General features: G+C 38.6%; 1 protein-coding gene across 7 annotated transcripts in view; it reads right to left on the bottom strand.

Annotated features, from left to right (window-relative positions):
* The window catches only part of TAF1 (TATA-box binding protein associated factor 1), a 125,628-nt gene that overhangs the window by 67,304 nt on the left and 34,937 nt on the right, over positions 1-23,387 (bottom strand). For 6 of the 7 annotated variants that reach the window (XM_073227386.1, XM_073227384.1, XM_073227387.1 and 3 more), the window contains exons 23-28: positions 14,306-14,519; positions 13,666-13,831; positions 12,136-12,347; positions 9,432-9,540; positions 3,201-3,299; positions 2,726-2,903 (exon numbers count right to left, since the gene is read on the bottom strand). In XM_073227386.1, the coding sequence (XP_073083487.1) occupies positions 2,726-2,903; positions 3,201-3,299; positions 9,432-9,540; positions 12,136-12,347; positions 13,666-13,831; positions 14,306-14,519 (978 nt within the window). The remainder of the gene's footprint in view (positions 1-2,725; positions 2,904-3,200; positions 3,300-9,431; positions 9,541-12,135; positions 12,348-13,665; positions 13,832-14,305; positions 14,520-23,387) is intronic. The other variant, XM_073227385.1, reaches the window with a different exon arrangement.

Below are 23,387 nucleotides of genomic sequence, written 5' to 3'. Positions count from 1 at the left end.
ATCCAAAAAAATCAACACCACCACTACCAAAAATCCAAACTCACAGAAAAAGATATCAGACTTATCAAAGGTGGTGTTGGGCAAGGGAGGTATAGGAAGGTGGTCAAAAGGTACAAACTTCCAGTTATAAGATAAACTAAGGACTAGGGACATAATGTACAACATGATGACTATAATTAACACTGCTGTATAGGAAAGTTGTTAAGTATATTTTAAGAGTTCTCATCAAAATGAAGCAAAATTTTTCTTTTTATTGCACCTGTGTAAGATGGTGGATGCTAACTAAACTTACTGTGGTAATCATTTGACAACACATGTAAGTCAAATTTACCACGCTATACACCTGAAACTTACACAGTGCTGTACATCAATTCTATCTCAAAGATGGAGAGAAAAAAGGATGCTCAACATCATTAGTCATTAAGGAAATATAAATGAATACAACAGTAAGATACCACTTCACATCCACAAGATGGTTAAAATAAAAAAGATGGACAATAAGTAACAAGTACTGATAAAAAATGTGGAGAAATTGGAACTCTTATTACACACTGGGATTGCAAAACAGTGAAGTCGCTCTGAAGAAACAGTTTGACAGTTCAAAAAGTTAAACATAGAGTTACCATCTGTTACAAGCAATTCCACTCCTAGATATTTATCCAAGAGAAATTAAAACAAATGTCCACATAATAGTTTGTACACAAATGTTCACAGCAGCATATCTCTATTAGCCAAAAAATACAAACAACCTGGTGTCCATAAACTGATGAACAGATTTTTAAAAACAGGGTCTCTGCACAAAGGAATATCATGTGGTAATAAAAAGAGGTAATAAATACCGATACATGTTACAACATGGATAACTCACATTAAAACTGACCACTTTAAGTGAGTGAATTATATAGCATACAAATTATATCTCAATGCTGTTTAAATAAAAGATTTCTGAAATAGGCCATCTGATCCACCAACAGTTAGGAAGCTGCTAGTACTTCTGCAGAAGGCAACTGCAGAGTTGTGAGGTACAAATGGGAAATGAGGAAGTGGAGGAGTATATGGAGCATGATGGTCAAGAGCATAGGCTTTAGATAAGATATACTTGTATTCACATCTCTGCTACTTGTTAGCAGAATGACTACCACCTTGGTCTGAGGAAGAAAGAAGATTGAGCTAGAGAGGTATGTAAGGCTGTAAGACAGTCCTAACTTTAAAATTTTCTTTCTTCTTTTTTTTTACTAACATCTCCACCTAAATGACCCACAGATACCTCAAACTCCGTATACTTAGCTTTCCATTCCCCTTCCAATCTGATTTTTGCTTTAAGTATTTATCCTTGCAACTTGAATGACAGTTGGACCTAACAAAGTTATTCTTCCCTTGTGTGTGTCTGGCACTCTGCTAGGCCCTGGGAATACAAAGACGAGTAAGACATGGTCTCTCTAGGAGGACACAAAGTGGTGGGAGAATCAGACACATAAATAATTATATATAACAAAACAAGACCTAAAAACATAGATTTAATTGTGCTGGAGAGCACAAAGGACCAAAAAATGGATACTTTAGGCAATTTGAGCAAGTCTTCATGAAAAGATGATATGAACTGGTCTGGAAATATGAATGGAAATTTACCACTGAAAGGGAAGAAAGGGCATTCCGGAGAGCAAAGACTGTACAAAGACATGAAGAAATAGCATAGGATATTTAGTGAAGTATATGTAGAGTGTGGCAGGAGTCTACAGTAGTTGTGGGAACCAGTCACAAGTGATGAGACTAGATAAATGGGTTAGGCCTGCTTGTGAAAGGTCTTAAAATCTAGGTATTACTAATATCCCAGTTGTACAGATGAGAAAACTGAGGAGATTATATAACTTGTCTGAGGTAATTCAATAAGTGGTAGAGCCATTATTCATACTCTGGCTGTACTCTTGATCCCTATGTTTATATATGAACCTATGGTCAATGATATAACTAGAAATCAGAAAATGTTATCCTTTACATGCAGAAGCTATATTGTTTACCCTCTTTTAAGACTCAGAAAACAGATTTCTTCCTCCTTGCCTTTCCAGCTTTTGAGCAAAATGGACATGTAACTTCCCCTATGTTAAAAGATCTGTAGATCAAATCAAAGATTCACATACAGCAAATATGGTCACAAGCACAGTTTCTGCACAGGTTCCATCCACACAGAATCTCTCTCCCTTCTGCTTACTTAGGCCCACTTCTTCCCCCACTACTCACCATGAAATTCTTTCAGTTCAACAGATACACTCCAAATTATACAGAGGGTACATTAAAAAGTGGGAATAAGCAGCAGCACTATTTGTGACTTCAATGGGGTATGAGGGAGGACTTGATATGGGTGAATGTAGTAACCACAATGTTTTTCATGTAAAACCTTCATAAGAGAGTTTATCACTGATACCTTAAAAAAAATCTCAGGCTTGTCCTGAGAATTACAGTATGTAAGTAAATAGATGTAAAGTGCTTAACACAGTGCATGACACTTAGAAAATGTTAAATAAATGTTACGATTTATTGTCCTCTTCTAAAAAAAGCAGTATTTATTAAATGACTAAAACATGTATACATGATTTTCATAACCTCAAAAAGCCCCAATACATTGTGTGCTCTTTCAGTGTCCAAGCTAGTGTGAATTTAGGACTATTAAGGGATAAATAAGGATCTGAAAGGTGACCTTTGTAGTCAAGGATCAGGTGATTCTTACCATTGTAAGTTGCACTGTTTTTTACAATTAATTCCAAATGGTCTCTGAACTCTTCCCGAGATGGGTAGAGGCGTTTACGCACATTTTCACGGAGTGTTTGTAAGTCCATTGGTCGAGTGATAATTTTGTAGTAGTCCTTTACAACCTTTCCATTGACTGGAGTGTGGAAAGGGTATGTCTGTGGAAACAAAACCCATCACCATTAATGAGCAAAGAACACTTGCCAGAGCCAATTCCTGAAGACTCACATCTTACCTGTATAAGTGGCTATCAACTCTCAAAGGAATCTTTCTAGATGGAACAGTTCTGACTTCCTCTTTAACTAAACCGCTAAAGAAAAAAACAAAACAACTATATGCCTAAAAATTAGGAGGTCCAGGCAGCTACCACTCTATCTACTGCCCTGTATCTGTAATCACACACAGAGGAAAGGGACTTGCCATCCCTACTGTAGATATGAATGCAATGAACTCACATTTGGAAGCTCTCTCATGTCACTGATGATACACTCCAAGATGGAGGACAATGTCACCATGGGGTCTGTCCGGCGCCGGTGGATGGACTTATGAGGTCTCTAAGAGAAATAAGAAATAAGAATGCTACTTTTTTATTTTAATTTTTTGGTATCATAAATGTGCAATTACATGAGCAACATTATGGTTACTACACTCCCCCCATCATCAAGTCCCCACCACATACCCCACTATAGTCACTGTCCATCAGCGTAGCAAGATGCTATAGAATCACTACTTGTCATCTCTGTGTTGTACTGCCTTCCGCATGAGCCCCCCCTACATTATGTGTACCTATTGTAATGGGCCTTTTGCCCTCGTATCACTCCCTTCCCAACCATCCTCCCCAATCTCTTTCCCTTTGGTAACTGGTAGTCCATTCTTCAGTTCTGTGACTCTGATGCTGTTTTGTTTCTTTAGTTTTTTCTTTGTTCTTGTACTCCACAGTTAAGTGAAGTCATTTGATACTTGTCTTTCTCCGCCTGGCTTATTTCACTGAGCATAATACCCTCTAGCTCCATCCATGTTATTGGAAACGGTAGGATTTCTTTTCCTCTTACGGCTCAATAATATTCCATTGCGTGTATGTACATCTTCTTAATTCATTCATCTACTGATGGACACTTAGGTTGCTTCCATTTCCCGGCTATTGTAAATAGTCCTGTGATAAACATAGGGGTGCATATGTCTTTTTCAAACTGTGCTGATACATTCTTAGGGTAAATTCCTAGGAGTGGAAATCCAGGGTCAAATGGTATTTCTATTTTGAGTTTTTTGAGGAATATCCATACTGCTTTCCACAGTGGAAACTAACTTACATTCCCACCAGCAGTGTAGGAGGGTTCCCCTTTCTCTACATTCTTGCCAACATTTGTTGTTATTTGTCTTTTCGATGGTGGCTATCCTAACTGGTGTGAGAAAATATGTCATTTTGGTTTTAATTTGCATTACACTGATGATTAGCGCTGTGGAGCATCTTTTCATGTGCCGGTTGGCCATCTCCATTTCTTCTTTGGAGAAGTGTCTGTTCAGAACCTATGCCTATTTTTTAATTGGATTATTTGCTTTTTGTTTATTGAGGTGAGTGAGCTTTTTATATTTTAGATGTCAACCCTTTATCGGATCTGTCATTTATGAATATATTCTCCAATACAGCAGGATGCCTTTTTGTTCCATTGATTGCTTCCTTTGATGTACAGAAGTTTCTCAGCTTGATAAAGCCCCATTTGTTCATTTTTGCTTTTGTTTTCCTTACCTTGGAGATATGTTCATGAATAAGTTGCTCATGTTTATGTCCAAGAGATTTTTGCCTATGTTTTTTTCTAAGAGTTTTATGATTTCATGACTTACATTCAGGTCTTTGATCCATTTTGAATGTACTTTTGTGTATGGGGTTAGACAATGATCCAATTTCATTCTCTTACACATAGCTGTCTAGTTTTGCCAACACCAGCTGCTGAAGATGCTGTCATTTCCTCATTGTATGTCCATGGTTCCTTTATCGTATATTAATTGACCATATATTTTTGGTTTAATATCTGGATTCCCTATTCTGTTACACTGGTCTATGGGTCTGTTCTTGGGCCAGTACCAAATTGTCTACATTATTGTGGCTTTGTAGAAGAGATTGAGGTTGGGAAGCGAGATCCCCTTTACCTTATTCTTCCTTCTCAGGACTGCTTTGGCATTCGGGGTCTTTTGCGGTCCCATGTGAATTTTAAAATATTTGTTCCAGTTCATTGAAGAATGCTGTTGGTATTTTGATAGGGATTGCATTGAATTTGTAGATTGATTAGGCAGGATGGCCATTTTGACAATATTAATTCTTCGTAGCCAAGAGCATGGGATGAGTTTCCATTTGTTACTGTCCTCTTTCTCTTAAGAGTGTCTTATAGTTTTCAGGGTATAGGTCTTTCACTTCCTTGGTTAGGTTTATTCATAGGCATTTTATTTTTTTTTGATGCAATTGTGAATGGAAATGTTTTCCTGATTTCTCTTTCTGCTAGTTCATCATTAGTGTGTAGGAAAGCAGATTTCTGTGTATTAATTTTGTATCCTGCAACTTTGCTGAATTCAGGTATCTGTTCTAGTAGTTTTGGAATGGAGTCTTTAGGGTTTTTTATGTACGATATCATGTCATCTGCAAATAGTGACAGTTGACTTCTTCTTTACCAGTTTGGATGCCCTGTATTTCTTTGTTTTGTCTGATTGCTGTGGCTAGGACCTCCCGTACTATGTTGAATAACAGTTGTGAGAGTGGGCATCCCTGTCTCGTTCCCAATCTTAGAGGAAAAGCTTTCAGCTCCTCGCTGTTAAGTATGATGTTGTCTGCGGGTTTGTCATATATGGCCTTTTTTATGTTGAGGTACTTGCCCTCTATACCCATTTTTTGGAGAGCTTTTAGCATGAATGGATGTTGAACATTATCGAATGCTTTTTTGGCATCTATGGAGATGATCATGTGGTTTTTGTCCTTCATTTTGTTGATGTGGTGGATGACGTTGATGGATTTTCAAATGTTGTACAATCCTTAAAACCCTGAGATGAATTTCACTTAATCATGGTGTATGATCCTCTTGATGTATTTTTGAGTTTGGTTTGCTAATATTTTGTTGAGTATTTTCGCTTCTATGTTCCTCAGGGATATTGGTCTGTAATTTTCTTTTTTTATGGTGTCTTTGCCTGGTTTTGGTATTAGAGTGATGCTGGCTTCAAAAAATGAGTTTTGCAGTATTCCTTCCTTTTCTATTTTTTGGAAAACTTTACAGAGAATGGGTATTATGTCTTCTCTAAATGCCTGATAAAATTAAGCGGTGAATCCATCTGGCCTGGGGCTTTTGTTCTTGGGTAGTTTTTTTATTACCAATTCAATTTCATTGCTAATTTTTTCTTTTCTGTTTCTTCCTTGGTCACTCTTGGAAGGTTGTATTTTTCTAGGAAGCTGTCCATTTCTTCTAGGTTTTGCAGTTGTTAGCATATAGATTTTCATAGTATTCTCTAATAATTCTTTGTATTTGTGTAGGGAACATCATGATTTTTCCTTTCTCATTTCTGATTCTATTTATGTGTGTAGATTCTCTTTTTCTCTTAATAAATCTGGCTAGGGGTTTATCTATTTTGTTCATTTTCTCAAAGAACCACCTCTTGTTTTCACTGATTTTTTTCTACTGTTTTATTTTTCTCAATTTTACTTATTTCTGCTCTAATCTTTATCATGTCCCTCCTACTGTTGACTTTGGGCCTCATTTACTCTTCTTTTTCCACTTTCAATAATTGTGACTTTACACTATTCATTTGTGATTATCCTTCCTTCTTTAAATAGGCCTGGATTGCTACATATGGTTTCTTCTTAGAACTGCTTTCACTGCATCCCACAGAATTTGGGGCATTGTGCTGTTGTTTTCATTTGTCACCATATATTGCTCAATCTGTTATAATTTGTCATTGATCCACTGATTATTTGGGAGCATGTTGTTAAACCTCCATGTGTTTGTGAGCCTTTTTGTTTTCTTTGTACAATTTACTTCTAGTCTTATACCTTTGTGATCTGAGAATTTGGCTGGTAGAATTTCAATCTTTCTGAATTTACTGAGGCTCTTTTTATGGCCTAGTATGTGGTATATTCTTGAAAATGTTCCATGTGCACTTGAGAAGAATGTGTATTCCCTGCTGCTTTTGGGTGTAGAGTTCTGTAGATGTCTATTAGGTCCATCTGTTCTTGTGTGTTGTTCAGTGCCTCTGTGTCCTTACTTATTTTCTGTCTGGTTGACCTGTCCTTTGGAGTGAATGGTGTGTTGAAGTCTCCCAAAATGAATGCATTGCATTCTGTTTCCTCCTTTAATTCTGTTAGTATTTGTTTCACATATGTTGGTGCTCCTGTGTTGGGTGCATATATTTATAATGGTTATATCCTCTTGTTGGACTGCCCCCTTTATCATTATGTAATGTCCTTCTTTATCTCTTGTGACTTTCTTTGTTCTGAAGTCTATTTTGTCTGACACAAGTACTGCAACACCTGCTTTTTTCTCCCTATTGTTTCCATTAAATACCTTTATCCATCCCTTCACCTTTAGTCTGTGTATGTCTTTGGGTTTGAGGTGAGTCTCTTGTAAGCAGCATATAGTTGGGTCTTGCTCTTTTTTCCATTCTATTACTCTGTGTCTTTTGATTGGTACATTCAGTCCATTGACATTTAGGGTGATTATCGATAGATATGTACTTATTGCCATTGTAGGCTTTGGATTTGTGGTTACCAAAGGTTCAGGGGTAGATTCTTTACTATCTATCTAACCATCTAAGTTTAACTGAATTACGTTATTATAAACACATTCTGATGATTCTTTATTTCTCTCCCTTCTTATTGTTTCTCCTCCATTCTTTCTTTGTTAGGTGTTTTATTCTGGGCTCCTTTGTGTTTTCCTTGACTGCTTTTGTGCATAACTGATTTATTTTTTGCCTTTAGTTAGTATTTGGTTGGTCTGCTTTCTTTGGTGTGATTTTATTTTCTCTGATGACATGTATTTACCCTTAGGAGTACTTCCACCTAGAGCAGTCCCTTTAGATATCCTGTAGAGGTAGTCTGTGGGAGGCAAATTCCCTCAATCTTTGCTTGTCTGGAAATTGTTTAATCCCTCCTTTGTATTTAAATGATAATTGTGCTGGATACAGTATTCCTGGTTCAAGGCTCTTCTGTTTCATTGCATTAAATATATCATGCCATTCTCTTCTGGCCTGTACAGTTTGTGTTGTTGCACTTCATCCAGTCTCCTCTTTACATCCTTCTATTTATTGTTTCATTTTTGTTATCTCCCTCCAGACTTCATCACTTAGCTCTTGCATCTTTCTCTGCAGCTCCATCTGCATGGTTATGTCTTTCATTTTTTTATTCTTTTCCAGGAAGACTGGTTATATTTATCTTGCCAGGCCCTCTCTCTGGCGTTGAGTGATTTTGGACTGGACCAGGTTATTCTAGCTTTTCATGGCAATAGAAGTGATCACCGGCAAGTGGCACGTGTGTCAGCTGGGAGAACAAAGTCCCTTCCTGCTTGCTGATCACCTTGCCCTTCTCCGCTGCCTGTGCCAGTTAACCACACACAGGGAACCTTCTCTGGGTTAATACCCTGAGCTGCCAAGTGCAGTGCGGCCCTCGGGATAGCCCAGGGCACTGCCAGAGGTTGCAGGCGCATGGCATGTTCTCCTACGAGAACGGCACCCCTTCGTCCCCTTCTGGACTTTGCGCCAGCTTCTTCTATCTCTGGCATAAAGCCTCGGGGTCTGGCCTGGTTAGCTGCGTGCTAGCAGAAGACTCTGTGTGGTTTCTGTGGGCGGGGCTGCTCCCCAGCTGTTCTGCAGCAATGGCAGGTCAGCCATTTCCTTGCAGTGCCAGTGGAGGGGAACGAACGGCAGCCTGCTTATTGCCATGAGGGGCTTTGGAGCCGCATTGCCACCCAGTGGATATGGGTGTCTGAAGTTCCTTAAGATTCCCAGTCTGCTTGGATGCGTGTGCTGGGACGATTTTGTCCACCTGTTAAACCATTGTCTTCTTTAAGACTTTTAAAGCACCCGCTTTTCTTTTGTCCCAGGAGAGCCAGCTGTGGGGACACACTCACAGACTCTGTCTCAGATTTTACTTTTACTTTTCTCTAATATCCAGTACACCATGCAATATGTGTCTGTGCTCCTGGTGCAGATTACTAGGGCTGGTTATTTAGCAGTCCTGTGCTTCCATTCCCTCCCCACTCTGATTCTTTTCCTCCCACCGGTGAGCTGGGGTGGGAGGAGTGCTCAGGTCCCGCCAGGTCACGGCTCTGTGTCTTACCCTTTTCGTGAGATGCTGAGTTCTCGCAGATGTAGATGTTACCTGGCTGTTGTACTGTGTCTTCTGGTGTCTCTTTTAGGAATAGTTGTATTTGCTGTATTTTCAAAATATATATGGTTTTGGGAGGACATTTCCACCACTCTACTCATGCTCCCATCTTGAGTGCCTCCGTCCCAGAATGCTTCTTCAGATTTGGAAAACCCAATACTTTCTAGCTAGATAACTATAGTTTGGAAATCTTGTAACAAACACAACACATAGTTTTCAGGACAAAGCCAAAAGAAGAATCTAAGGATGTGCCATAGCCATGGCTTAGAGGGTAGGGGGAATCAATGCAAACCCCATCTGTTCCTAAAGAAGCAATACAAATACTCACATTCAAATAGTCACAGTGAACAGTGGTTCCAACTCGCCGTTTCTTCTTTGGAGGAAGTTGCTGTTTAGGGAACTTGAGAACCAGAGATTTTCTGCGAACTTCATCTGCGCTGCAATTAATAAGACTTTCATAGTGTGCAGTCCCTATTTCTAGTTGCCAGAAAAAAAGCAACTACAATGAAAATGTCCAAAGTACCAGCAAGAGCCTGGGGAGGAAAAAGCCAAACCAAAAGCTCGACATCTACATTCTAAGGCTCAGATCAGCCAAGGCCTTATAGGATCTCCAAATTAATAAAGAACTAGGCAAGCTGCAACTTCACCTCAGTTTCCTTTTTGGAAGATAAGGGAACTAGGCTTAAAGGAATTCCAAGAATCCTTCCAGCTCCAACATTTTTAGAGTTAAAGTGCTAGGAAACTTAACTTATTCAGAATGGAAACATGAATGGTATTAAAAAGTGGTTTGAAAAGAAAAACAAGTTTGTGTTTCCCTCAGTCATTAAAAACCTACCTTCTTCCCTTCTATTTTATGGGATCAAGATACTACATTCCCCTTTTTCTAGTGTGCTGCAAAACATGACTGTTACAGATACAGAAAACATAAATCAACAAGTATGGAAAAAAGATCCCAAAACTTAATAGAAACTGAAACAAATTGTATGGTGATAGATGGGAACTAGACTTATGGTGGTGATCACGATATAAATATCAAGTTAAAATGTTGTACACCTGAAACTTAAATGATGTCATATACCAATTTTACCTCAATAAAAAAAACAAATGAATATAACTATATCAAATTCATAAGGAAATTACACACAAAAAAGAATTTGAATATATGTTGAGTATCATACCCTGACTGCACAACTTCAGTGACATACAGTCCAAGGACAAACTACAGAAAATATCATGAATCTACTTCATATATTTGTTGTTGGTAGTGGTATTAGTATTATAATTCTCAAACTATATTAAGAACAGAGAAAATGAATAAATATGTTGATGTTGGGAATGACAGGAAGGATACAAATATGGAATGGGGAAGATGAGGAAGAATCCATAGATACAATCTGAATTAGAGGTATCATTATGAAGTTGTGATGTACAGATATATGTACACTTCCTAGTTCTGTCTACTAAAAGCCTAGAAGCAATGATATCTTAGTGGCAATGAGCATACCTAACATCTAGATCTTGTTTTTCTAAATACTGTTCCCTAATAAAAGGAACCAGGGCTCCTTGGGAAACTGGCTGACTCTAGATCTTGGACAGGGAAATTTCAAGGACAGCCTGGAACATCTTGTGTCAGAAAGACAAGAAGTTCTCTCAAAGGTTTATAGGGTCATTTCAAAAGGACAAAGGATCTAGCTGGAAGAGGTCAAGTTTGAGACAATATGAACATCAAAATTAATAATGATGTTAATGAGTTATAAGACATTAAGCTTACAAAGGAAAGAATTTCAGAATCCATAGCAATACTCAAACAAAAGGGGGGGAAAGCTCTTCTTTAGAGCATGCCAGTTAACATGGGAAGAACACTACATACAAAAACCACTGTCAAAAGAATTGAGTTAAGCAATGATCATCAATGCTAAACCTACTAAGAGAAATATTGTTTGGGAACAGATTATTCACCCTCGTTACTTACAAAGGGAAAAACATATCTTTATTAAAGAGGGATCTGAGGGATCACTTTAACAAGATCAAAATCATGAGAAAACCTGATATAATGTGCTTCCTGATGTGGTGTAGTAAGTACATAATATCACCTGTTTACTAATCTTGCCAAAGACATGACATGAAAAACAAAAGAGGTGCAGAGGACAGTTCTAGATTGAGAGACACTCAAAATGCTTAATGTTTGAACTGGGATTGGATCCTGTAGGGGGGAACGGAGGATATGCAACAGAGCATTGAGACAACCAGGGAAATCTGAATAAGGACTGAATATAAGATATGACTTAATCAATGTTAATTTTCTTAGCTGTAATAACAGTATCATAGTATGTCCTTATTCTCAGAAGATGTGTGCGAAAGAGTTCATGACTAAAATGTCATGATGCCTGCAACTTACTTCCAAATGGTTCAGGAAAAAAATGGTTTAGATTTAAGATGAAGCAAATGTGACAAAAGTTTTAACAGTTGGTGAGTTTAGAGGACTAGCATACTGTATTATTATTACAACTTTCTGTAGTTTTCCAATTTTAAAACTAAAAAGTTAGGGGGAAAATCTTTTTTCATTTAAAAACTTCTCCACTTTATTATCAATATTAAATTCTCTGAGGGCAAGAGACAGGTACATACAAGCATAGTTTGTTTCCTTGATCTATATGGATGCCCACTACCAGAATACTGTGGTTAGGGACCTTAAAAATATTACCAGTGCTGGCAAGTAGAATAGGAAGAGCATCTATTATATGCCAGGCACTGTTCTACATGTTCTATATAGTTCCTCTCACTTTATCTTCATAGGTACCCTGGTATAGGTAGTTCTCTTTTGTAAATAAGGAAACTGAGACTCAGGAAAGTTCGGTAGCACATGCAAGGGTAATTAGTGGAACCTGAGTGCTTCATGACAAAAGACTAATTTTCATTACTGGCAACAATTACTGAGGAAAGTCCATCAATGTTAACTGCAGAGAACATATCACATCCACCCCTGCCACCCATCAATATCATCAACCTCCAAAAGATCTGCTTTCCCTTACCTCTCAATTAGCTGTTTCCCCAAGACAATCTTGGTCCCTTCAACCTTGATAAGTTCTTCATTATCATTATGAATGACTGTCTTTTCCAACTCCTCCTCCTGCTCTTCAGTCATGGCAACAGGGTTGGAAGGTGGGGCATTTGTTTGATAATAGAGGGGGCAGAATTTGTTTGTCCTCATGTGCCCAATCGCACCACAAGCCCCACATTTCAGCTGCAAAAAGAAAAGTATCAACATGACAGGAGTAAGTAGGCTGCATGCTAGTATTAAAAAATACATGTGAGCCAGGAGATAAACAAAGGCAGGTTCAGAACTTTTTTCTAATTGTTATAGGCCTTTCAACCAGAAACCACTAGACAAAAGTGCATGTATGGAACTGACACATTGAAAATAAAATGAAATACAGAGACCAATCATTTCTTTAAATATTAAGTGAGGAAGAAAAGGGAGAGGATTTTCACTTCCAGTTTAAGTTGTAAACATTCATAATATCAAATTTGCAGAAGAAATGCTGCTGGAAGCCCAGGACTGCATTCAGCCACATAGGCAGCTAGCATGGGTATATTCTGAGCTGAAAGGAAAAGGCTCAATAATACCAAGTCTCCATCTCAGTTTTGAAACTGACCTGTTTCATCTATAAACTAAGGTCGGTACTCAGTGTAGCACAGAGAAGACAAGCAGTGACTCTGTGGCATCTTAATACACTGATGGACAATGACTGCAATGGGGTATGGGGGAAACTCAATATGGGTGAATGTAGTAACCAGATTGTTTTTCAAGTGAAACCTTCATATATCAATAATACCTTAATATGTAAAAATGAGGTCAGTACTGTGTCACATTTATATCATATCACCTACAAGAAACACTAAAAGACTAATGACCTAAATACACATAACAGCAGTTCATATCTGTCAAGAATTTTATAGTTTATAAAGTGCTTCCCATGCATTAGTTCACTTAATACAATACCACTGTGCGACAGCTGTCATTTTATAGAAAATAGGCTTGGAGAGGTTAAGGTCACAGAGCTATCAAATGGCAGAACCAGAACCTGAGTCCAGATCTTGTTTCCAAGTCCATAGCTCTTTCCATTGTACCACAGTTGCCTCATTTTATGAGGCATATTACAGCTACATTGTACAGTACCATCTGCATTCCTATCTGGGTTATGCAAAGCAACCCATAGTGCTTTTTTTCTGTTTCTTATGTTAATTTGTACAATTTAAAAATAAGATACAAGTGTGTGTAAATATGTATCTAAGTACATAAATGTGCATGTAAAAAAAATCCACCAAACCTATCTGGACTCCTAGAAAATTCTTCCAACAGATGAAGTATAAAATTACCCGCAAGGGCACCAGATTGGTGGTATCAGTATCAGTCACACCAATACTGTGAACACCCAAGCAGCCACATCATTTGAAACTAGCTTTCCATGACACTGCCCTCATTCCCAGTAAGGGAGGATACGAAAAGCTAAAGAGAAAGGTATGCTTTCTTCTTTATGATTATGCCACATCATACTTACTTTCAGGTCAGGACGCTCCTTCATTTTTTTGGGCTTCTTCTCAGGAGGGCCCTTAAGCTTCTCCTTTTCCTGGTTTCTCTTAAGCCGCCTCAGCTGCTCTTGAATCCTGCGCCGTTCTTTTCGCATCTCTTCTCGATGCTGCTCATCAAAAAGGGCAAATTTTCGACTGATAACAAGGGGAAAAATATCAAAGAACCATGAGCACTTTAACCAACACGACTATTCTATTAGCTGAACATCTCAAAACTAAAGTAATCCACCCAGACAGAAAAACAAGGGACTACCTGGCACTCCCATTTCCCTTACTCATCAGCCTTGCACAGGCACAGAGGCCTCTCTCCCAGAATGAGAAGTTGTGAGTAAACCCTAATATTTTTACCAACCAACCAACCAACCAAAATGTGAAGGACCCAGGTGGAACTGAAAGCATGCCTTTTTGGTGGCACATTTGGAGTTCTCCCTGTGATCTTTGGCTTCAAACCCAAAGATGTAAACAAAGACAAGACTGTTCCCAGTTAATAGATTTCTAGGGAAAACGGTACAGAAACCAGTTTCTAAAACTCAAGCACCGACCCTTACCCCAATTCCTGACCATTCTTCTCATTCTCCTTATCACGCCACACTAGTGAATTAAACTCACATGAATTCCTCATCTTTTGTGTTCCGTATGCGCACATAGGCATCAATGACAGCTGGCTTTCTAACTGTCTCACAGCGAACATACTCTTTCCCTTCTTCATCTCGAAATGTGCGATAAATCTTGAGACAACGGCCAGTGGCAGAAGAGTTCAGGCTAGTCACAGAAGCTGTGTCATCATCTCTGTGATTGTTACCTGCTGCTGCTGAGCCTGCTGCTGCAAGGCAGAAAAAGATTTCGAAAAACAACCCGTATGACTCAAAGAGCCATTTTCTTGGGATTGGGCAGAGACACTGAAGCTCAACATGCCACAAAACCATGGTTCTACAGAAAGAACCAAAGTCACCACCAGATCCCCCAAATACATTAATTTGTCTTTTCATGACTTCTTTTTACCACCACCAATGTTCCTGTTTTTATAAGTACAAGATATAAAAAGTTCTCCAAAAACTACATGTTATTATAGGGGACAGAGCAGTAAGAGGTGTATTCTCATTCCTCTGAATAGCACAAGAGAAAAGTCAAAGCAGGAACAGCTGATGATCACATTAAAGAAAAGTACCCAGATTCAATGAAATCCCTATCAAAATACTGACAGCATTTTTCAGTGAACTAGACCGAATACTTCTAAAATTCATATGGAACCACAAAATAAACCAAATATCCAAAGTAATCCTTCGAAGGAAGAATAAAGCAGGGTGGATTACGCTCCCCAACTTCAAGCTCTACTACAAAGCCAAAGTCATCAAGACAATCTGCTACTGACACAAAAACAGAACCATAGATCAATAGACTAGAACAGAGAGCTCAGATATAAACCCACACATATATGGCCAATTAATATATGATAAAGGAGCCATGGGCATACAATAGGGAAATGACAGCCTCTTCAACAACTGCTGTTGGCAAAACTGGACAGCCATATGTAAAAGAATGAAACTGGGTTACTGTCTGACTCCATGCACAAAAGTAAACTTGAATGGATCAAAGACCTGAATGTAAGTCATGAAACCATAAAACTCTTGGACAAAAACATAAGCAAAACTCTCTTGAATATAAACATGAGTAACTTTTGTATGACCACATCTCTTCAGGCAAGGGAAACAAAAGCAAAAATGAACAAGCAGGAGTACTTCAAACTAAAAAGCTTCTGTACAGCAAAGGACACCATCAGTAGAACAAAAAGGCATCCTACAGTATGGGAGAATATATTCATAAATGACGTATGAGACAAGGAGTTAACATCCAAAATATATAAAGAACCCACATGCCTTAACACCCAAAAAGCAACTAACCCGATTAAAAAACGGGCAAAGTATCTGAACTAACACTTCTCGAAAGAACATCAGGAAGGAGGATTAAAGATGGCGGGGTGAGAGGTGAGACAGAGGATTCCTACTAAAACCGCATATAATAAATACAACAAATCCTGAAAGACCAACAGGAAACAGGATTACGCCAGACTGCATACAACTGGAGAAAAGAGCAGACATCCCGGAACAGGATAATGTACCAAAACTGGCCCAGCGGGACCCAGACCCTTACCCCACCCCTCCTCACTGGCAGGAAGAAGAGAAATGGAGCAGGGAGGGAATGGAGGCCTGGTACTGCTGAATACCTAACTCGAGAGATCTGCTCTGTGAGCACAAACCTACATTTCATGGTGCTTGCATGGTACTCCCGTGATTAGGAGGTTGGAAAGCTAAGACAGGCAGAATTCCTGGAGAGACTGAGATTCCAGCTGCTTGTGGAAAGCAGGGATTCTTACTCAGCTGCTCGGTGACAAAAGAAAGGCGGGCAGTCTGAGAGACTTCCTAACAAGGAAGCCCTTAGCAAGAGTGCTGCTAAAGGGGCAAGTATTGCACAGAGATTACTGCTCAGGAGAAAGGAAAGTAGACAAAATTGTCCAGGTGTACTCTGCCCAGCAGGTTGGGAGCTTTCACAATCTTTAGGTGCTCCAGCTTCCTGGCCGGCAACACACCACCAAGGACCCCCTTGGTGATATGCACCCAACTGCGTCTTTCTCCCAGCCAGCCCCACCTGACTCACAAACTGGCAAGCCCTACTCAGGCGTTAGGCCAGTAATAGGGAGATCTGTTTACAGCAACTACAAACGCAAAGCATAGTCACTTATACCTGTGTGCTCGGCCCACTGGTTCAGGCAGCGGAGACAGGCATAGCAGCCGGGAAGCAGGAAAAAGCTCTTTCCTCCGCCTAGGCAATAATACCAGTCCCCTGCAACCCCTGATACTGCTTCAGGGACTGAGCAGCTCCAGACAGTAGAGCTTCTGGGCACTAGAGACCGCCATATACAAATATGTAACACCAAAGGAACCTGGTTCCAAGTAAAATTATAAAGACAACACCTAACAAAGATTTAAATGACATCGACCTCATGAATCTTCCCGCAACGGATTTCAAAATAAAAATCATTGACATGCTCATGGAGGTACAGAAAAATATTCAAGATCTCAGGAATGAATTCCGGTCGGAGACGCAATAGTTGACAACCACAGTGGAAGCTATTAAAAGCAGTTTAGATACAGTGGAGGAGACAATAAATGAATAAGAATCTAGAGAAGAGGAATACAAAAAAACTGAGGCACAGAGAGAAAAAAGGATCCTTAAGAATGAAAGAATATAAAGACAACTGTGTGACCAATCCAAACGGAACAATACTTGCCTTATAGGGGTACCAGAAGAAGAGAGAGAAAAAGGGATAGTAACTGTCTTGAGGAGGTAATTGCTGAAAACTTCCCCAATCTGGGTAAGGAGATAGTCTCTCAGGCCATGGAGGTGCACAGATCTCCCAGCACAAGGGACCCAAAGAAGACAATACCAAGACATATAGTAAGTAAAATGTCAAAGATCAAGGATAAGGACAGACTACTAAAAGCAGCCAGACAAAGAAATAAGATCACATACAAAGAAAGGCCCATCAAGCTATCATCAGAGTTCTCAGCAGAAACCTTACAAGCCAGAAGGGAGTGGCATGATATATTTAATGCAATGAAGCAGAAGGGCCTCAAACCAAGAATACTTTATCCAGCAAGATTATCATTTAAATTTGAAGGAAGGATTAAATAATTTCCACAAAAACAAAAGCTGAGAGAATTTACCTCCCACAAACCATCTCTACAGTGTATTTTGGAGTGACTGCTACAGATGGCAGTGTTCCTAAGGTTTCATAGTTGTTACCAGAGGTAATAAAACCACAGTAAAGAAAGTAGAACACTTAATTACTAACCAAATGCAAAATTAATTGACTAGGTCCAAAGTCATTCAATGGATAGCCAAAGAGTACAGAATATGATACCTAATATATAAAGAATGGAGGAAGACAAACAAGGAGGAAAACAAAAGACCCTTTAGATTGTGTTTGTAATAGCATATTAAGTGAGTTAAGTTAGACTCTTAGATAGGAAGGAGGTTAACCTTGAACCTTTGATAACCATTAATCTAAAGGATGCCATAGCAGTAAGTACATACCTATCGATAATTACCCTTAATGTAAATGGACTGAATGCACCAATAAAAAGACACAGAGTCACAGAATGGATAAAACAACAAGACTCATCTATATGCTGCCTACAAGACACTCACATTAAAGACAAACATATACACAGACTAAAAGTGAAGGGATGGAAAAAGACATTTCATGCAACTAATAGGGAGAAAAAAGCAGGAGATGCAGTACTTATATCAGAAAAAATAGACTTCAAAACAAAGAAAGTCAAAAGAGAAAAAGAAGCACATGACATAATGATAAAAGGGTCAATCCAATGAGAAGATATAGGCATTAAAAATATCAGTGCACCAAACACAGCAGCACATACATATGTGAAACAAATACTAACAGAATTAAAGAGGGAAATAAAATGCATTCATTCTAGGAGACTTACAGCACTCCACTCGCTCTGAACAGAGATGAACCAGGCAGAAAAAAAGTAAGGAGAGAGAACTGAACAACACATTAGAACAGACGGACCTAAAAGACATCGACAGAACTCTATGCCCAAAAGCAGCAGAATACACATTCATCTCAAGTGCACATGGAACATTTTCAAGAATAGATCATATACTAGTCCACAAAAGAAGCCTCGGTATATTCAAAAAGATTGAAATTGTACAAACCAGTTTCTCAGACAACAAAGGTATAAAACTAGAAATAAATTGTAAAAGAAAACAAAAAGGCTCACAAACACAAGGAGGCTTAACAACATGCTTCTAAATAATCAATGAATCAATGAGCAAATTAAAACAGAGATCCAGCAATATATGGAGAAAAAAGACAATAGCACAAAGCCCCAACTTCTGTGGGACACAGAAAGGCACTTCTAAGAGGAAAGTATATAGCAATCCAGTCCTACTTAAAGAAGGAGGAACAATCCCAAATGACGGGTCTAAAGTGACAATTATTGAAACTGGAAAAAGAAGAACAAATGAGGCCCAAAGTCAGCAGGAGGGACATAATAAAGATCAGACAAAAAATAAATAAAATTGAGAAGAATAAAACAATAGAAAAAACTCAATGAAACCAAGAGCTAGTTCCCTGAGAAAATAAGCAAAATAGATAAACCCCTAGCCAGATTTACTAAGAGAAAAAGAGAAACTACACACATCAACAGAATCAGAAATGAGAAAGGAAAAATCATGAAGGACCCCCCAAAAATACAAAGAATTATTAGAGATTACTATGAGAATCTATCTGCTAACAAGCTGGTAAACCTAGAGAAAATTGACACCTTCCTAGAAAAATACAACCTTCCAAGGTGAACAAAGGAAGAAACAGAAAACCTAAACAGACCAAATTCCAACAACAAAATTGAATCACTAATCAAAAAACTACCCAAGAACAAAACCCCTGGGCCAGATGGATAAAGTGCTGAATATTATCAGACATATAGAGAAGACATAATACCCATACTCCTTAAAGTTTTCCAAAAAAACAGAAGAGGAAGAAATACTTCCAACCATTCTATGAAGCCAGCATCACTCTAATACGAAAACCAGGCAAACACCACACAAAAAAAGAAAATTACAAACCAATATCTCTAATGAACATAGATCCAAAAACACTCAATAAAATATTAGCAAACCGAATTCAAAAATACATCACGAGGATCATACACCATAATCAAGTGGGATTCATCTCTGGGAAGAAAGGAGAGTACAACATTCAAAAATCCATCAACATCATCCACCACATCAACAAAAAGAAGGACAAAAACCACATGATAATCTCCACAGATGCTGAAAAATCAAACAACAAAATTCAACAGCCATTCATGATAAAAGCTCTCCAAAAAACGGGTATAGAGGGCAAGTACCTCAACATAAAAAAGGCCATATATGACAAACCCACAGACAACATCATACTTAACAGCGAGAAACTGAAAGCTTTTCCTCTAAGATTGGGAACGAGACAGGGATGCCCACTCTCACAACTGTTATTCAACATAGTACGGGAGGTCCTAGCCACAGCAATCAGACAAAACAAAGAAATACAGGGCATCCAGACTGACAAAGAAGAAGTCAACTGTCACTATTTGCAGATGACATGATATCGTACATAAAAACCCCTAAAGACTCCACTCCAAAACTACTAGAACAGATACCTGAATTCAGCAAAGTTGCAGGATACAAAATTAATACACAGAAATCTGTTGCTTTCCTAAACACTAACGATGAACTAGCAGAAAGAGAAATCAGGAAAACATTTCCATTCACAATTGCATCAAAAATAAAATAAAATACCTACAAATAAACCTAACCAAGGAAGTGAAAGACCTATACCCTGAAAACTATAAGACACTCTTAAGAGAAACTAAAGAGGACAGTAACAAATGGAAACTCATCCCATGCTCTTGGCAACGAAGAGTTAACATTGTCAAAATGGCCATCCTGCTTAAAGCAATATACAGATTCATTGCAATCCCTATCAAAATACCAACAGCATTCTTCAACAAACTGGAACAAATAGTTTTAAAATTCATATTGAATGACAAAAGACCCCGAATAGCCAAAGGAATCCTGAGAAGGAAGAATAAAGCAGGGGGAATCTCACTTCCCAACTTCAAGCTCTACTACAAAGCTACAGTAATTAAGACAATTTGGTACTAGTACAAGAACAGACCCACAATCCAGTGGAACAGAATAGAGTCCAGATATTAACCCAAAAATATATGGTCAATTAAAATATGATAAAGGAAGCATGGACATACAATGGGGAAATGACAGCCTCTTCAACAGCTGATGTTGGCAAAACTAGACAGCTACATGTAAGAGAATGAAACTGGATCATTTTCTAACCCCATACACAAAAGTAAATTCAAAATGGATCAAAGACCTGAATGTAAGTTATGAAACCATAAAACTCTTGGAAAAAAACATAGGCAAAAATCTCTTGGACATAAACATGAGCAACTTCTTCATGAACATATCTCCCAGGCAAGGGAAACAAAAGCAAAAATGAACAAGTGGGACTATATCAAGCTGAAAAGCTTCTGTACAGCAAAGGACACCACCAATAGAACAAAAAGGCATCCTACAGTATGGGAGAATATATTCATAAATCACAGATCCGATAAAGGATTGACATCCAAAATATATAAAGAGCTCACACACCTCAACAAACAAAAAGCAAATAATCCAATTAAAAAATGGGCAGAGGAGCTGAATAGACAGTTCTCTAAAGAAGAAATTCAGATGGCCAACAGACATATGAAAAGATGTTCCACATCGCTAGTTATCAGATAAATGCAAATTAAAACCACAATGAGATATCACCTTACACCGGTAAGGATGGCTACCATCCAAAAGACAAAAAACAACAAATGTTGGCGAGGTTGTGGAGAAAGGGGAACCCTCCTACACTGCTGGTGGGAATGTAAATTAGTTAAACCATTGTGGAAAGTAGTATGGAGGTTCCTCAAAATGCTCAAAATAGAAATACCATTTGACCCAAGAATTCCACTTCTAGGAATTTACCCCAAGAATGCAGCACTCCAGTTTGAAAAGACAGATGCACCCCTATGTTTATTGCTGCACTATTTACAATAGCCAAGATATGGAAGCAACCTAAATGTCCATCAGTAGATGAATGGATAAAGAAGACATGGTACATATACACAATGGAATATTACTCAGCTATAAGAAAAAAACAGATCCTACTATTTGCAACAACATGGATGGAGCTAGAGGGTATTATGCTCAGTGAAATAAGCCAGGCAGAGAAAGACAAGTACCAAATGATTTCACTCATATGTGGAGTATAAGAACAAAAGAAAACTGAAGGAACAAAACAGCAGCAGAAGCACAGAACCCAAGAATGGACTAACAGTTACCAAAGGGAAAGGGACTGGGGAGGATGGGTGGGAAGGGAGGGATAAGGGCTGGAAGAAAGAAAGGGGGCATTACAATTAACATGTATAGTGTGTGTGGGGGCACGGGGAGGGCTTTGCAACACAGAGAAGACAATTAGTGATTTTACAGCATCATACTAGTTGATGGACAGTGACTGTGAATGGGTATGTGGGGGGGACTTGATGAAAAGGAGAGCCTAGTAAACATAATGTCCTTCATGTAATTGTAGATTAATGATACCAAAATAAAACTAATAAAAAAAAAAGCTCACCCACCTCAACAAACAAAAAGCAAGTAATCCACTTAAAAAATGGTCAGAGAAGCTGAACAGACAGTTCTCCAAAGAATTTCAGATGGCCAACACACACATGAAAAGATGCTCCACATCCCTAATCAGAGAAATGCAAATTACAACCACAATGAGATATCACCTCACACCAGTAAGGATCACCACCATCCAAAAGACAAACAACAACAAATGTTGGCAAGGTTGTGGACAAGGGGGAACCCTCCTACACTGCTGGTGGGAATGTAAACTAGTTCAACCATTGTGGAAAGCAGTATGCAGGTTCCTCAAAAAGTTCAAAATAGAAATATCATTTGACCCAGGAATTCCACTTATAGGAATTTACCCTAAGAATGCAGGAGCCCAGTTTGAAAAAGACATATGCACCCCTATATTTATCGCAGCCATATTTATAATAGCCAAGAAATGGAAGCAACCTAAGTGTCCATCAGTAGATGAATGGATAAAGAAGATGTGGTACATATACACAATGGAATATTATTCAGTCAAAAGAAGAAAACAAAGCTATCATTTGCAACAACATAGATGGAGCTAGAGGGTATTATACTCAGTGAAATAAACCAGGCAAAGAAAGAGAAGTATCAGATGATTTCACTCATCTGTGGAGTATAAGAACAAAGAAGAAATCTGAAGGAGCAAAACAGCAGCAGACTCATAGAACCCCAGAACAGACTAACAGTTCCCAAAGGGAAAGGGACTGGGGACGATGGGTGGGAAGGGAGAGATAAGGGCATGGAAAAAGAAAGGGGGCATTATGATTAGCATGTATAATGTGGGTGAGCTGCAACAGGGAGGGCTGTACAACACAGAGAAGACAAGTAGTGATTCTACAGCATCTTACTATGCTGATGGACAGTGTCTGTAATGGGGTTTGTGGGGGGGGACTTGGTGATGGGTGGAGTCTAGTGAACATAATGTTCCTCATGTAATTGTAGATTAATGATACAAAAATAAAAAATAAAAAAGGCCTATGCTCCCTGATGTTTATCACAGCACTTTTTACAACAGCCAAGAAATAGAAGCAAACTAAGCATCCATCAGTATATAAATTGATAAAGAAGATGTGGTATAAATACACAATGGAACATTATTCAGCCATAAGAAGAAAACAAATCCTACCATTTGCAACATGGACAGACCTATAGGGTATATGCTCAGTGATATAAGCCAGCTGAAGACAAGTACCAAATGATTTCACTCATCTGTGGAATATAACAACAAAGCAAAAACTGAAGGAACAAAACAGCAATGGATTAACAGTTGCCAAAGAGTAAGGGACTGGGGAGTGTGGGTGCAAAGGGAGTGATAAGGGGATTAAGGGACATTATGATTAGCGCACCGAATGTAGTGGGGGGCACGGGGAATGAAGTATAGCACAGAAAAGGCAAGTAATTACTCTATAGCATCTTACTA

Source organism: Manis javanica, chromosome X (genome assembly GCF_040802235.1).
Source record: "Manis javanica isolate MJ-LG chromosome X, MJ_LKY, whole genome shotgun sequence".
NCBI classification, from domain to species: Eukaryota; Metazoa; Chordata; class Mammalia; order Pholidota; family Manidae; genus Manis; species Manis javanica.
This window is presented reverse-complemented; position numbering and strand designations above follow the sequence as displayed.